Source organism: Nuphar pumila, chromosome 10 (assembly GCF_984573655.1).
Source record: "Nuphar pumila chromosome 10, dmNupPumi1.hap1.1, whole genome shotgun sequence".
Lineage (NCBI taxonomy): Eukaryota > Viridiplantae > Streptophyta > Magnoliopsida > Nymphaeales > Nymphaeaceae > Nuphar > Nuphar pumila.
The window spans coordinates 12,664,201-12,681,244 of NC_143258.1; the positions used below are offsets into that span (position 1 = coordinate 12,664,201).

A 17,044-nucleotide genomic window follows, 5' to 3' on the forward strand; every position below is an offset into this window, starting at 1 on the left:
CCCCACAACTGACAGGCCTGTCCTCAAGATGAACGGTGATCAGGTGCTTAATGCACAAATATTTGTGCAATCCTATTGCACCTGATCTTTTCACTAATAGTTGGGCATATACTTGAAAATTAAAGTTTTTATTTTCTATCATAAAAAAAATGTTTTTATTTTCTTTGTGAACCTCACCATCGATTTACTGAAGCAGGCCAACCACTGTATGGGACCTGCCGCTCGTTTACATTCTTGGAGAGCGGGGGTTCAATGAGCGGAGTCTTGTCCTTGTTCTCTCAAATTTTCTCTCACTCTCACCCGACAAGTAAAGTCACCACCCTCGGCTTGATTCTGGAGGGTCTCTTTTTTTATTGTAAAAATTCTATTTAGATTTTAGAAATCCATCTTCTAAATTTTTCTCTTTTTGTTGCTAATTTCCCTTGATCCCAAGTCGTTTCGTGTTAGGCTATTGCATTTCAAAAAAAAGCCCACGGTGGCCGAAGTTCACTACACACAGGATCATTTGAGCGTGCGTATACAGTATATGGCATACCCTGAACTTTTTTTTTTCCCAAAAGCAGAACCCGTGCGTGCACAGTGCGTCGCAGCAGAAGAATCAGCGGGGCCGGGTCTCGTGGTCGCGTAAACGTGGGGAAGGTAGGGAGAAACAAGAAAAAGGAAATTAAAACGGTGGGAGGGCAAAAAAAAGAAAAAAGAAAAAAAAAAGGAAATCGAATCGAGATAGAAGCGAGAAAGTTCTAGAAACAAACAAATCGAGAGAGAGAGAGAGAGGAAAAGACGATCAGGGAAGGGGGAAAATCAGGGCAAACGCGATCTCCGCTGTTTCCTTCCAACGGCAGCCGCGTCGTGAAGGGGGATTCTTTCAATCTTTCTTATATGCGACGACGCTTCGTTGAAGTTCCATCTCCGGCGGGTGTTAGCTGTGCGATCTGTGATCTGCTACATGCCTGAGTCCGTGGGTCTGAGGGTTTCGGACTTCTTTGTCTTCCAAACAAAGGAGAAAAAATCCTCCTTTTCTGCTGCCATCTGTTGCAAATCCTCTCCGTCACCCGCCGCCTAGGGTACCCTCATCTCTCCCGAGCTTTCGTTTTTTATTTGTTTTGTGAAAACGAATCGAGTTTTTGAAGATTCATGGTGCTTTGTTGCTGGAAATAATCCATCTCGCCTCTGCGATGCCTTTATGCATCTTTCACATGAAATGGGCCATTAAGAACGCGCATTGGAAACGAAAGTTCGGCAGCAAGGAAAGAAGGGGGCAAAATAACCCAAAGTGCATAAATAAATAATTTAGCGAAGAAAGTTTTCCAACGCTCTTATTCTCTAGGGTTGTAGAAGGGAGAGAATGGATGCCTCAGTCAACGGGACGAAACCCACATCGAACATCTCCGATATCGTTCACAAGTTCGCTAGGGTTTGCAGGCTGAGGTCCATAGGAGCCTTGGCAGAAGACAACGCCAACGCCAACGGTCACGCCTTCGAGGACGGCAGCGACACCACCACCGCCGGTTCCAAAGAGACCGACGAGAACGTCCATCAGAAAGTTCACCCGCAACCTGTGGACGACGCGATGTCGGCCACTGCACGGAACCAGGAATCCCTAGAAACCCTGATCTCCAAGCTCTTCGCGAACATCTCGTCGCTGAAATCGGCTTACATACAGCTCCAGTCTGCGCATACTCCATACGACCCTGACAAGATCCAGGCCGCCGATAAGCTCGTGATCGCCGAGCTCAAGAACCTGTCCGAGCTGAAGCATTCATACCGAGAGAGCGCTGCCCTCAGCAGTACCCTGTCGTTCCCAAAGGACTCCCGCTTGGTTGCCGAGATCCACGAGCAGCAGAGCCTGCTCAAGACGTACGAGGTCATGGTGAAGAAGTTCCAGGCCCAGATTCAGGCCAAAGACTCCGAGATACTCCACCTGAGGCGTGAGTTCGAAGAACTGACTCGGAAGACGGCGAAGCTGGAGAAGAGATTGAAGCGGAAGGGTTTATTGGCAATCGAGACCGGAACAGAGGACGAAGAAGAGGCCAACAACACTCTCTTTGCCGTGGAGTTGACCCCAGGCCTCTTTGTGGAGGCTGTAGAAGCGGCCTCCCTGGCTGCCCACGACTTCTCGAAGCCGCTGATCAACATGATGAAAGCGGCTGGTTGGGACCTGGATGCTGCAGCGAGCGCAATCGAGCCAGGGGTCGTGTACGCTAAGCGTGCGCACAAGAAGTTTGCATTTGAGTCCTACGTTTGCCGGCGGATGTTTGGAGGGTTTCATGAAGAGAGCTTCTCTCTGAAATCGGAGGGTTACTCAGTCTCAAGAGAGGGATTCTTCCATCAATTCCTCGCGATAAGGGCTATGGATGCATTAGATGTGTTAAGTGAGAATCCAGACTGTGCCTTTGGGAAATTCTGCAGGAACAAGTATCTAGAGGTTGTGCATTCAAAAATGGAGATCTCCTTCTTTGGCAATTTAGATCAGAGGAACTATATCGAAAATGGGGGACACCCTAGAACTCCATTCTACTTGGCTTTCTTGATGCTGGCTAAGTCGGTGTGGCTCTTGCATAGACTGACATTCTCCTTTGAGCCCAAGGTTGAGATATTTCAGGTGAAGAAGGGGAGTGAATTTTCTGAGATCTATATGGAGAGTGTGGTGAAAAATGTTGTCCCTGCCGATGATCACGAAAATGACAGCGGAAAAGTTGGGTTTACTGTGATGCCTGGTTTTAAGATTGGGGGGAGTGTGATCCAATGCAAGGTTTATCTGTCGGGGATGAAGTTAGCCGACTGAGAGCGTTCTTATTGCCCTTGTTATCCTTCTCCTTTCTTTCTTCTTTTGTTTTCCTGTAATATAGTGTTAGAATCTTGAAAAGAAGAAAAATGAGAGGAGGTGATTACATGTAAGGTACTTGTCTTTTTGGGTGTCTTATTATCAGGAATTTGCCAACTTTTGTGTTCTTATTACCCTTTTTTATTTTCTCCTTTTTCCTTTTTTTCTTTTTTCGTTTCCCTGTAATATAGTGTTAGTACCTAAAAATGGAAGAAGGTGGTTATATATGTAAGGTTATCAGTGTCTTCTTCTTTCTCTTTTTCTCTTCCCTCTGCTATTCTTCTCTTCTTTATCGGCTTCTCTTAAGTGGAATATGAGATGGAATTCTCTTGTTTAATTCTCTTTTCTTTTTCTGTCCTGGAAGGATTTTGTTTATGAATAGCACGGATGATACCTTTCTCACATTTGGCTTAAAGTAAATGAAATTGCTATGATATGTCTATATCTGATAGGATCAACCTTTGGGATTTATTTCTGGAGTGATTTCGTACTGTTTCTCTATATTATCAATTCGTTTCTTTAACCCATGTTGTCTGCTTTGGGCTCGTGTCTGTTCATTTATCTGAACAAGTCATGTGCTTTCAGTTCCGAAGAACATTTCTAAGCTAGATCGTTTGTAAGGATGGAGTTGTTTTCTTTTGCATCTCTGTCATCTAATGTTTGTGTGTGCTTATGGATTGAAGACTGTGATCGTTAGGTTTTAAGAAGCTTTTTTATAAAAATAATTAGCACTTCACCTGTTTTGATTTACTGCTTCACGTTTTGATTTAAGTTACTGAGCACTTACATTCTGTTTCAGAACTGGTGGCTGGGATGTGAGTTTATGCATTTGGTACAAACCTGGTCAAATTACCTTGGTGGTGCCTGTTTGGAAATTGGCAGGTGAGATGGGAGTTTATGCATTCGGAAGAGGAAGTGAGACTGTATCCTATTTGTATTCGCACCAAATTGCAGATTTGGTAACTACCACCTCCTCGAGTTCTGTCACTTTTTCAAATGCCTAAACTCCCTCCGGCTGCCCAGTTTCCAAACATAGCCTTAAGGTTGAACGCTATTGTGTTTGCTCTCTCTCTCTCTCTCTCTCTCACACACACACACACACACACACACAGATGCGTGGACTATAGCTGAACGGGGTGAGCAATTCCATTCCATTCTCATGTTCTGTTGTGTGAGTTCTTTGTTGTGAGGCATAGCTGCCATGTACGATTGTATTTGTAATTTGGATTTTCACATTTATTTTTGATGTGTATAACATGATCAATGTTAATAAAGTCGCCTGCATTCCTTCAATTTGGTTTAACAATGGGTCCCTTCTGGCTCCACGATTGTCAGTTCATGCTGAATGTGTTGTGCTTCTGAGCTATTGCAGATCATTGCTGTAACCAAGGCTGTCTTTTGCCCACATGATGCCGGCCAGAATATTTGGACAAGAAGTTGACAAACTATAAAAAATGGTGATTGTCAGGATTAGAATTTCTTAATTTCTATCACTTGCCTTTCAATTTGACCCATGCGTGGTTGGTGGTATCTGTCTACTGTGGATCCTTTGGGGATAACTTTTGGATGTAAAGATCTGGCACCTGAGGATGCATTTGGTAGTTGAGATGAACTCTGTGATAAAAACATCCAGGATAACTTATCTTGGACGAAAATTTTCATGATAAAAAAATCTATAGAAAATATTTTTCAGTGTTTGAATATATATATATATATATACATATATATATATATATATATATACATATATATATATATATATATATATATATATATATATATATATATATATAGAGAGAGAGAGAGAGAGAGAGAGAGAGAGATGGTGTCGATTGGTTCTGAGGGATGTGGTAGGGCGCCGGTGGTGGTAATTGGAATAGTTGTAATCGCCACTACCACCTTGCTGCATGGTGAAGGAAGCCGAAAAAGGGGGAAGGGGAGGATTCAGGAGATGGGAATTGGCTGGGATTTCAATCTGCAAAGACGTGAGGGAGGTGGTAGGGCGCTGGTGGTGATAATATGAAGAGTTGTAATCGCCACCACTTCCTGCTGGCATGGTGAAGGAACCAGAAAAGGGGGGCAGGGGATGATTTGGGAGCGAGTGGCGGAGACTGTGGCCGAGACTGGGCACTTGGTGTACCATAATTGCTGGAGAGAGTAGTCGGGAACGCCCTTTGGTGCCAATGTGCTGCGTAGGTAGGGATGGCAGTGGACCAGGGGGAAATGGGGCCCGACCTGTTTGGACCAGGGATGGAGGACATGAAACAAGGATGGAGGCGGGGATGGATTTACATGTTATCCTGTCCCACCCCGGTCCCCCTTTCGATGATTTGACCTCTTTCTTTAGAGATGGCAGTGGACTGGAGGGAAATGGTGCCTGCCCCACCTCGCCCCGTTTGGACTAGGGATGGAGGACATGAAATGGGGATGGGGCAGGGGTTGAGACCTTGTCCCCCGCATCGGCCCCCGGTCCACTGCCATCCCTGGTGCTGAGAGGTGTGTTTGATGCTTTTTGTAAGAGACGTTTTCACAGGGTGGGATGTCTTGGGGTGGGTGACAACTTTTTCCCCTGATTTTTTATCAGACCCGAATTTTGGGAAGAACTTTCTCTGTTTTTGATGGGTGCGTGGCCCCCACCTCAAAAGTGGGAGAAATTTCTCCAGCTATCAAAGGCGCCCTGAGAATCATTAAAGACACTATTTCTATTGAATGAAGCTTGCTATCCATGCTGCAAATCTGAATGACTTGAATATTGTTCAACATTATGCTGGGGCAGTGCTCATTTAGAGTGTCAAACTTGCTTAGTTTATGACTCTCATGTCTTGTCACAACATGAGATGTTCGTCAATGTTGATCCAGCGTGCAACTTGCCGAGTTCATGACCATCTTATGTCCTGGCACATGACTTTGCACAAACAGCTTTGATTGGTTTGGCCTCATAATTCAAGTTCAAAGACTTGATTGGTTTGCCCTCTTACTCAGCAGCCTCGGTCGATCTATTGTTGCCTCTTTTGAGTCATTGCAGAGTTTATTCTCGTTGCCATCTTTTTATGTTGCCAGCTACCCATGTTATGATCGTATGTTGCCTGTTTGGATAATTTGATTAGTGGGTTCCTACGTTCAATCGGAGCCTTCAGCTTCAGCATTCCTCAGCACCAATGAGGCTTGTGCATCGAATTCTAAACCTAGGCTGGACTCTGATCCAGGTCAGTTGGTTCTTCTGAATGGTTACAATAAAATATGGTTTATCGTTGATATCCTCATTTCCATGTATTACTTTTGGTGCTGCAGAAATCAAGCTCGTCATGTGAACCAAAACATGTACCACTTGTGTGTGCATGCATTCATGTGCTGTCCTCACTGGCATATGTTGGGCGCACAAACATGTAAACTGGTTGCAATAACCTTCTTCAGTTGCTAGTTGAAATAATCTTCTTCAGTTGCTAATCTGTTTTGCCCTGCCAGCAGATAAATCTTCCTGTGATTTGCCTTGTATTTACCTTTTCTGCAAAATTGCTGACTTGGGAATTACCATGGTGTCTCTCCAAGGAGGAGGTGCTTGGTTACGTAGGTGATAGGCCTTCAATCTTCTGCCTCTCTTAGGATCCGCATCTTTCATCTCCTTCCCCTTCAGTGTGAAGGATAAACCTTGATGGCTGAGAATGAAAATGAGGGACCAGAGGCATATCAATCTTATTAGTTGAGGCTACTGCTTTGTGCTGGATTGGATATCTAGGGTTTGGAAGCGATTAATGGAGGTTCTGAATGGTTTTCTAGGTATAAGATGAAGTGGCAAAGGTTTTCTGAGGAGGTAGTAGTGAGAACTATGGATTTGCAAAGGGTTTTTTCTTAAAGGAGATAAGAGATTAGGGTTTTGGAGATCCACCATGCCTCACCATTGCCTTTTAGGCAAATTCAAGGTGGTTATACTCTTTGCATGTAGTTCATCTTTCTCAAATACATTCAGGAAATGTTTCAAACAGTATTGTCAGTATCTATGCGAATCCGCCTGAATCGGCTTATTTGTATCGTCTTGGCCCAAAATGGATTCGATATGGGCCCATATCTGATTCCAAAATATACATTTTTTAATTTTTAATGATTTTTTAATGTCAAAAACTAAAAATGGCCGATTCAGCTCGGTTTGGTTTGAGTTCGAATCGACGAATTCTCTAAATCATTTTGAAAATCGATTTGGGTCGAAAACTGGTACTGATAACATTGGTTCCCAACAGGCTCTGAGCTTTTCAACATGTTTGACGTTACGTCCCACTCGTTCAAAATTGAACTTTTAAATATTTAGAGGTTTCGAATATTGAAGGCATCATGAGTGACAGAGCTTCTGAAGTCATATTTGGCTTATTGGCCGTCAAGTTTTTTTCACGTGCATAACGACTTTTTTTTTTGAAGGCAAGCTGGGTTACTTAGACCCCACCAGTTATTATGCAACTAACCACTGGGGTTTTGAACCTGCAACGTCTCACCCACAGGGAGACGTGCACTGACAGCTCCTACCAACCACGCAGAGCCCCGTTGGTTCGTGCATTACGACTTTGATTCCTCTTTCTTGAACATGTCGAGAAAAAATGAACTTTCTTGGATAAAAGTTGAAGAAAATGAGCTTTCTTGGAGAAAAGTTGAAGAAATTTTGCTTGGAACTTTTGACATTTCTGGCCTTTTTGTTCAAAGTGTTTGAAACTTTTGAATATTTGGGCCGTTTGAATGTTTAAAGTTTCAACCATCTAGGACATATGATTGGTTGGAGCCCTTGCCATTAGATATGTTGAAGTTCATACCTTACAAATTGGTAGGTTTTCCAATGATCAGGACCAATTTCCTATCATTTCCAGGAATGTTGTCAATAATCCGTACTCCAAAAAAACAGTCTGGCTCTACCTGTTTACAATGATTTTTTTTTTCTTTTAGTTTTTGCGGCAAAATGAGCTTTATGAAAGTATAAGTTTATTTTTAACAAATTGTGGGCACCACACTTGCTGGCTGTAGTCGTTCCTCTCACAATAAAGACAAATAACCAGTCTTCACTTTCAAGACAAAGTGGTGTAGAGCGTGGTGGTTTGTTACGGTCTAAAATATGATAGTAGATCCAGATATCGTGCCCAAGATCCAGATGCTACCTTCATAGCTCTATGAGGGTCAACCAGTACAATGTGGGTCCAAAGTTGATGGTGTGGCTTCTCTAATTAAAGTGCCAACCAGGAAGAGCAGGACCATTTTCTCTTCAAAATCTCTATGTCAAAACCTGATTCTATCTGTCATTAAGCCACAAATGGTGAGTACAACATTTAAAACCATAGAAAATGATGAGTAGTGATGCACTAACAAGCGAGTTCTCTTTTATCATCACCCCCCGCCCCCTACAAAAAAAAAGGAAAGAAAATGGAGGTCTTTGTGCTCACATTGGCCTAATTCATTAGGGTCAAGAGTTGGACAATATTTCTTTTAGGCGATTTTGACAGAGTTCTAAGTAGGCAATGTAACACCCCAAAATTTTTATCACAAAACTCATGATTTTTTTTTTTCAAATGCTTTTAGAAATCACAACATAAATTTGAAAAGGGATAAAAGCTTTGACATATTACAAGATCCATCATATCATTTACACATAAATTTAAAATTTGATATCCATATTTAATAAATGTCCATTATAAATTTTTAATTAATAATATCAGAGTCCTTAAACAAATGTGAATGTTCGCAATCCAAAACACTAACAAAAAGAAAAAAAATGGCTCGATTCCCGCCGCAACCTCCCACCATTGCATTGGTCCTCTAATTGCTACCTGAAAAAAATATTCTAATAATAGGGTCAAACTTAACAAGTCCTCAATAGAAAAGCGTTATTCAACACCCATAAATTAAAACAAGCATGTAAAAACATATTCCGATACTCACACGTATATATATCAATTATCACTTTAAAAATACATACAATGCAATGCTTTAGAGGATTTTTAATAATTCACACATGCATAATTCTTTCAATCAGAAGCAGTTACATATTCATAAGCATTCAAACATGCATGAGCAGTTAATAATGCGTGCCTTTACCATTGCAGAACGAACAATCATTTATACATGAGTATCTTTTTATCTTTAATTAGGTTTTCTTTTTAAATGATTTATGCCGTACCTAACTAAATGTACAAGCAATTTAGGTTTCAATTCTTAGCCCTGGGGGTACTAACACAGGCTTAAACCTAGATCAGTGCTATGAGGTAGGAGTGTTTTCATGTAATTATGGCTTTGGCCTAGCCGGACACCTTTCACTAGTCCTATAAGTGAGGGACGAGCGTATCAAGAGAGCGCTCACAACACTGTCATCCTGATGCATCCATTTTTTACTCATGAATTTCTATTCTCCACGCTGCAGTCTAATGTGGGGGGTTTTTCTATCTTCGTGGTTGGGGAGGAGCAACTTTCTGTGTTAAAAAATAGTATTCACGAAACCAGAAGTACCACTTACCCTCTCCTTGCAAGCATCGTTTTTAGTGTCACATAGTTAAATTTTTTAAATTCATTAATTCTATACAATACATATTTATGAATCCAATTTAAGGATTCGACCTCTTCCAGGCCCATGGATGCATATTCTTAAAAATGCAAACTTCATGTATCATTGCATTTTTTTCTTTCATTTTTAGCTTAAGCACATTAGGCAATATCATAACAATTAGATGCATGTAAACATTCACATTCTATGCATACTTTATTCATTTCAATATCCGTTTTGTAATGCAAATCATTTGTGCCACAAGCACCGTAATCATGTTGTGTGTCTAATTAGACACCCAATACCTGCATATAGTCAATATTAGATTTCATATGCAGTATCATTCATTTCACATAAAAGCATGTTCGAATATCGGCAAGACATCGTCTGCATTGCTAACCCGGTCCTTAGCCAGTTTGGGATCCGTCGATCCCCTAAACTATCTGTGTAAGGTCCAAAATATTTTTAAGGTAATATTTTGCGAAGTGTTTCAGTGTATGAAAATTTTTTGTGTGATTCAAGAATTTTTTATTTTTGTACCTGTATGGATATACGAGGTCCGAAATCTCATAAGTAAAATGTAAATAGCAATTAAAGGAAATCCATGACGAATTAAATTTTAAAAATTTAAGGGTAAATTTATAATATATGTATTTAGTTTATCCTTAAATTTCAGACCCAAACAAGGAAAAACCCCATCAGTGCATGTGAATTACTGGAAAATGCATATCGATAGTATACAAGTCGTAACGAGAGCAATTCTCGCAAACAATGAAAAATTTTAGGGATGAGCTTTGAAAATGTAATTGTAATTAGAATAATATATATATATATATATATATATATATATATATATATATATATATATATATATATATATATATATATATATACAAGTCATGATATTTTGATCTTAATTAATGTTTAAACAATTTTTTGGTAAAATCGTTTTTGGGCTAGTTTAGTCAAGGGGTCGACCAAGCCCTTGGTCGACCACTTCTGGTCATTATGGGATGTTAGAGACCATGGAGACCAGCTGGTATGGTGGCATTCTTGTAAAGAATGCAGGGGGTTGAGGAAGGGAGGGCCACGATTGGCCCAACTCCCGTTTCCGTGACCTCATGGTGAGGCATGAAGCCTCATTATGAGAGTGAGGCGCCCTTCCAAGGCAACTGCATGGGACTGTGCCCCATGGGATTTCAAAAATCCCTTTTTGCTCTTTTCAAAAGAGGGCATTGATGGAGAGAGACACGCTCCATTGGGTGCATGGGGCGGCAACCCCATGACACTCTTGTTATTTTTATAAACCTTTTTAAAATCTTGAGAGCTGAATGGAGAGGTTGGGCGGCCAGGGGGGGGGGGGTGTTTCTCCCCAGCAGTGGAATCTCATGGAGAGATCTTGGCCCTTCGTTCAGCATGCAACCATACTTAATCCATCAAAAAAGAGAGAGGCCCAAAAGGGACGACTTCTCTCTCTCTCTCTCATTCCCTCTCATCTTTCCATCTCTCCCCTTAGCCGAGTAGAGGGTGTCTTCCACCATTTTCGTGTAGCTTTGCAACCAAGCTACTCCTTCAACCAATACAAGGTAAAGACAACAAACTCGTATTCTCATTTTCATGGAGGTCAGCTTGAAGATGGATCGTGAACCCAAGAGCGTCAAATGCATCTAAGGCATGCATGACTCTTAGGGGGATTAGAACAAATAAATGTTGTTCTTTTGTTCTTCCTGCACATTACCTTAGTTAGTTTGGTTCATTGTAGATTATGTTTTGTATTAAGTTAAAAAAAAGAGAGAGGAAGAACCTTGCTTCTTCCATGCAGTTTCTTCTTTTGATTTCGGTTTGGCCTTTCCCCGTGCATGTGTGAGCTACCCAATTTACGGGTGCATGCGATTCCCTCAACCCCTTTCAAGATCATAGGGACCGCTGGGGCATATTTTGAGCCTCCGGGGTGAGTCCAGACGTTGCAATCCCTTCTTCTTTTCTATTTTTTGTTTCCCCCACTTCCAGCATTTTTTTTATGTTAATGGTCTTTTCATTGTTGTAGGGTATTCGGTTGGTCTGTCCTTTGTTGGGACAAACCTAACCAAGTGCACCCAGCCCCTAGGCTTTCTTTCCTTTTGGTGTGCATGGCGGGTCATTGGGTGCCGAAGGCACCCGAGTAGCCCAGTTTTTTTTTTTTGGGTCTGCGGCTCCTTGACTTGAGCGTCTGGTCTGAACCATGGATTCAGATCAGAACCCTTGTCAGACCTAATGGTCGGGTCTAGAGGACCAGACCCGCACCTAGGCCCTATCTGATTTACCAAGCGCAACAGTGGGCTGCCGGGTGCTAACCCCACTCGGGTGCCCTACTGGTCGGTTGCCCCCACTCCCCTTTATGGTTGGCTGCTACCACTGGTAGCCACCTGGTTCGAACCCCTGGATTCAGACCAGGGTCACGACATGGCCAAGGTCTGGTCCCAGAGACGAGACCAGTGGCACTTTTTTTCCTATTTCTCTTGACTTGGAGCTAGACTAGCCGTCGGGTGCTAGTTGCACCCGATTTGCCTGCGGGCCTGGGCTCGTTTCCTCGAGTCGCTGCTGTAGGGTAGTCCTAGTCTGAACCCCTGGGCTTAGACTGGGGAAGGTCCTTAACCATGGTCTGGTCCAGAGGACAAGACCCGACCTTCTTTACCTCCATGATTTGCCCTTATGCCCCTGTAGGGGTGCGGGCTTGAGTGTCAGGTGCAATTGCACCCGGATGAGTTAGCTGAGCCTGATAGGCCCTAGTCCAAACTGCACCTCGAGTGCAGTGCATGGACTAAACCCTGGGGTTCAGTCCAATGCCACCGTTGACCCTTGGAGTTGAGTCTTGCTTTGGGTTGGAATACCCGAACTGCATCGGTCCACCCTTGCAACTCCATCCCTTTTGGTCGGAGCTAGGCGAATGAGCTTGCGGGTTTGGACCAGATTGGGTTTAACCCCATGTTGTTCGCTACATGAGTGCAACCAACCCCTCCCCCCCCCCCCCCCCCCACACACACACACCTCGTGGCAGCAAGCTCGCAGAGTAACCTATTAAATTGGTAAACATATAGATATATATATATATATATAGAGAGAGATATATTGCAAAAAAAAAGGGAAGGAAGAAATTAAGAGTAACCGAAACCAAGTAGAGGTTGGAATGTGTGAGTCCGCCATCCAATGGACCCAGCTGGACACTTAGCATATTTGTGCCTTGTCTAAGTGTATGACCAGTGATCCTTCTAGTCCCAACTTAGCGATTCAGTCATGTTGGGACTTCGTGCCTTGTATCGGTTAATCGAGTAGCCAAACTGGAGTTTGGGTCTGGAGTAAACCCCGTGTTTCTCTGAAGTCCTGTTTTGGTAGTTTTGGTAGGAGTTGTTGGGTGAGCTTTACGCTCCCCACGCGTACATAAAGTTTTCCTCCGACTTAATTGTTCGACGACTTCATCAAAACAATCACTCTAGCAGCATCGTTGGGTTTTGTGAGTGCGGCAACCAACTGTGGTAATGCCAATGCTATTCCCATAAGTTGGGAATATCCTAGATTTCATTCACGACATGTAAGTGTGTCAAATTCACGAATCTCCTTATGGAATTGGTTCCATTTTGTCAGCATCAGAGCAAGATGTTTTGCGAACATTAGTAACCCAGTGATGCATATACGTATAATTGTCCTCGTGACATATTTATATTGTTTCTCCCGCAAGTGCGGCAATCCACCTTGGAAATGCGAATATAATTCCCATACAAATGAGAATATTCTATATTTCAATCTCAACACATCAGTGTACCGAAATCATAAATCTTTCCTATGAAAATGGCCTCGCTATGCGAGAAATTGCCAAATTATGACATTGAAGTTCTAACTACTTGAAATTGTAATTAGAAGCATGCAATACTTGTTTCAGCTCAATGTACTTGCAATTGTGTTTACGTTATGCTCTTGAATTGCATATCTCTTGAAATTGTGGAATTGTACACTCACTTGCACATTCTCATATAATTGAAATGTGTTTTCCTAAGATATGATATGTATCTTTGCCTCTATTTCATAATTGTGTGATTGACTTGAGATTATGTAGTTTTTAGTTCACACTTTCACGTAACACAACTTGACACTTGTACTGCTTAGTACGTACCTTGAGAGGTATACTTTGGTCTCGTGCTTGAGGCATGGATGAGTGCACGAGGTGCACAATACACTTGTGATGTGCAGAATGACACAAAAACTTAAATACCATAGGGTATGAGAAATACACTATTGTGGTTGTTGGAATCAGTTGGAGTCTTTGGGCAATGGCCCCTTGTTCATGAGTGAGCTCACGTATGTCTATACCCTAGTAATGAGAAAGATAAAATAGTGTTATGATCGCTTTTATGAGCGATGTGCTCTTGTTAGCCGTGTGAGGCTAAGCACGTGGATGGGCAGACTAAGACCTCATTTGCGTACCCTGCAGGGACCATGAAGCATAAACACCTCGAGAGGAGGTATGAGTTGATAGATGAGCCTAAGAAAGATAAACCTGCCGTGCCTGATTCAAAAAATGATTCACCTTAGAGAGGGTGGATGATACAACCCTGAGTGACTAGTCGTTACTACAACACATGTTTTGACAGAAGTTGTAGCATCCTTTGACCTCCAGTCACTCAGAGTTAGGGAGGTCAAGGTGATCTTTTAAGGTACCTCACTACTGCAGTAGTATGGATTGTAATCCTTACCTATGTGAGGGTTTCTCTCAGCCGCGTGCTGCTCGCATGAGGTTTACTTGGTCTGTAGCATCCCCGATTACCATATTAGAAATTGAATAACAGATGTCGGGTACATGGCTCACAGAATGCGAGGTTCCTTCACGTGCCCGAAGGAGTAATCAGAAGAACTTAAATACTAACCAATCACAACTAACGTACTGTAGTAGTTCTTTTTTCTTGCTTACTTGCTTTTATACTTGTTCTACTTCTCATACCTTTCTTAGCTACTTGTGTATAGTAGTTGCTTAGTTTCCTATTTACTGCTTTAGCTTGTTTGCACTTGTTACACGCACACTTACTTGACACAAGCACATGTATCCGTTGTTTCACATTTTCCATGTTATATACATGCTTCTTCCTCGAGAAATAGAGATATGATGTTGTTTCTTCACCACCTTGCAAGAGTGCTGACCCCGTTTTATGGGGATGCAAGTGATGAATAGGTACAACGGTGATGCGACAACACATGGTGGAGGCTTGAGATCCCACACTTAGTTGCAGATCCTGCTCCTATTTGGTTTTGGTGGTTTTGAGGGGATGATCCCTTGATTTTGGGAGTCTGTTAGATTTGTTATACCTTTGTCTCATTTTATAATTAAACTTTGGGTTATATATTTTGAAACTTGTTGGATATGCATACTTACCTGTGGCCGCTCAGACTTGCGGCCTTGTTACTTAGTTACCCCTTTTTCCTTGCTTTCTGCTGTTTATCGTAAAACCATTTCAAAAAAAAAAAAATTCCTCATAAAAATTCAAAAGATTTTCCAAGTTCGGGGTTTGGGGTGCCACAGAGATTGGTATCAAAGCAACTTTAAGTGTTGTCCAAGACTTCAGCATGCATCGTCCATCACACTGTAAGTATGTTTTGTTTATTAAATTTTGTTGATTATTGTTGATTACTACCTTATTTAGTTTAAGCATGCATACTTAGAAATATGGTTTGATAGATGCCGTCGGATATGAGACATGAAAGGATTCTTGGTGCCTTGCACGAGTTGATTCGAGGCGTAGAAGCCCTTGATGGAGATGTACAACAGATTATGCAAAGTACGTAAGTACTCGCACATCCAGCACCTCAGTGTGGGAGATACGAGATGTATCCTACGAGACAAATCTGTCTCCGTGAGTTGAGTGATTGCCCCTATTGTGGTCTTAGGGGGCATATCGAAGCAAAATGTCAAACAAAGCTTCACGATAAACTCTAAAAGAGTAACGTAGATGATCTTGAAGATGTGACATCAGTCACTGGACCAAAATTGGTGGAAGTGGACAGCCAGGAAGAAGATAGGCATGGTTCACCAAACTCTCCTCAATACTCACCAGAATTTTATCCGTATGCAGTTTTCTCAGAGTTTGTGCCAAATCCTTCTATGCCTCCAATACTGATGGAAGTTCAAGAAATATCTGATACACCCTTGAGAACTCTTGGCTCTCCTCCTCGCATCAGGCCACGACGATATGGAAGTCAGAAGGATTACCGAGACTTTTACACCAGCAAGCCATGATGATGTTCTGATGTTTTGTTGGAAACACTGAGTCAGTATTCCATTTTGGGCTTGCTTATGTGTTTGGATGTGATTTGTAACCCTATCTTTGATGAAGGGTATTTTGGGCATATAATGCATGAACTTCTTTATCAATGCAATGAATTTTGCTTTTGAGAATTGTCTTGTTGATTATATGCCATTTATTTATTAAGATGGTGTGGCGTGCTCATTGCGATGACCTGATAGAGTCACTTAACAACCTCACAGAGGTCGTTGGCAGTCAGGCAAAAACTATGCGAAACATGGACGATCATATTCAGCAGATCGTACAAGGACGAGGAACACCTGTTTAAGTTCTTGCTACTGCGGTTCTATAAGACCCGCAATTTTTCAGTTCAAACTCTGAATAAATTCTTGAGGCATTTTTCAAGTGAAAAATAACATTTTCACTATAAAGCGAATCTAATCGATTCCTGCGAGCCAGTTATACTTAGGATATTCGTCACTCTGTGAATATATGCTCAAACACTTTGGAAGTCATAACTTTCTACCTGAACAAAATCAAGAGATTTCCTTGAGCCAACTTTCTTAGTCACGTCAATACGAAGAGAATGGCATACTCAAAATTTAAAAAAAAAAAATCATCGAAAACCCGAAATTTTTGCGGGACCCACGTAAATGTTGGTGGGACCCACATAAATATTTCTCAGAAAATATCTGGTGGGACCCATAAAAATATCCCATGAAATTTCTATATGGGCCCCACACCAAAGGAACCTCTTGTCTTTATTGTAAAGCAAGGGGTGGTTTAGTAAATAGGCTAAACCTTATCCTTTAAAAGGATAAGACTTATTCTTTAGAAAGGCAAGGAAGGCTTGCCTTCCTTGGCTTATAAATAGAGGAGCCCCCCTCCTTGAAAAATCACCAACGCCTCTCTCCTCTTCTCTCTCCTAAACCTCCCCTACCTAGCCTCGCCCACCTGAGCCTGCCTGACCTGGTCCTAGCTCACCTGACCTGGTCTGAACCCACTTGACCTGGTTCAAACCCAGTTGACTTGACATGAACCTGGTTTGGTTTGAAGTCAAAGTCAAGGTCCTTTTTGGTCCAAATTCTGATTTGGTTTTCTGAACCTAGACTTAGCCTACTTGGGTTGAGTTCGAACCTGCTGAACCCAGTTGACTTGGACCAAACTTAGTTTGGTTCAAACCCCTTGGGTTGAGCAGCTTGACCTGTTTTACCTCTTTCTCAACTAAGTCGACCTCATCTGACCTAGTCTGACCTCTCAAAGGAAGGTTCGAAGCATAAGACGCAGTTCGAAGCCGTTCTTCGCAAATCAACAAGTAAGTTCGCTTCGTTGATCCATCTCTTTCAAGTAATTGCTTGTTTGTATATAGCATATACTTTCTGAAGTAGTATCTGACCCTAGTTCTTGGTTGAGCCCTTTGGGATACTTTGGTGTTCAACC

General features: G+C 42.1%; 1 protein-coding gene across 1 annotated transcript; it reads left to right on the plus strand.

Annotated features, from left to right (window-relative positions):
- The first annotated feature begins 260 nt into the window (after positions 1-260).
- On the plus strand, positions 261-3,056 carry LOC149823494 (protein GRAVITROPIC IN THE LIGHT 1-like). The gene has a single exon (XM_090020063.1). It carries the CDS (start codon positions 1,346-1,348, stop codon positions 2,783-2,785), a length of 1,440 nt encoding a protein of 479 aa, XP_089876189.1. The 5' UTR covers positions 261-1,345; the 3' UTR covers positions 2,786-3,056.
- Positions 3,057-17,044: the final 13,988 nt, after the last annotated feature.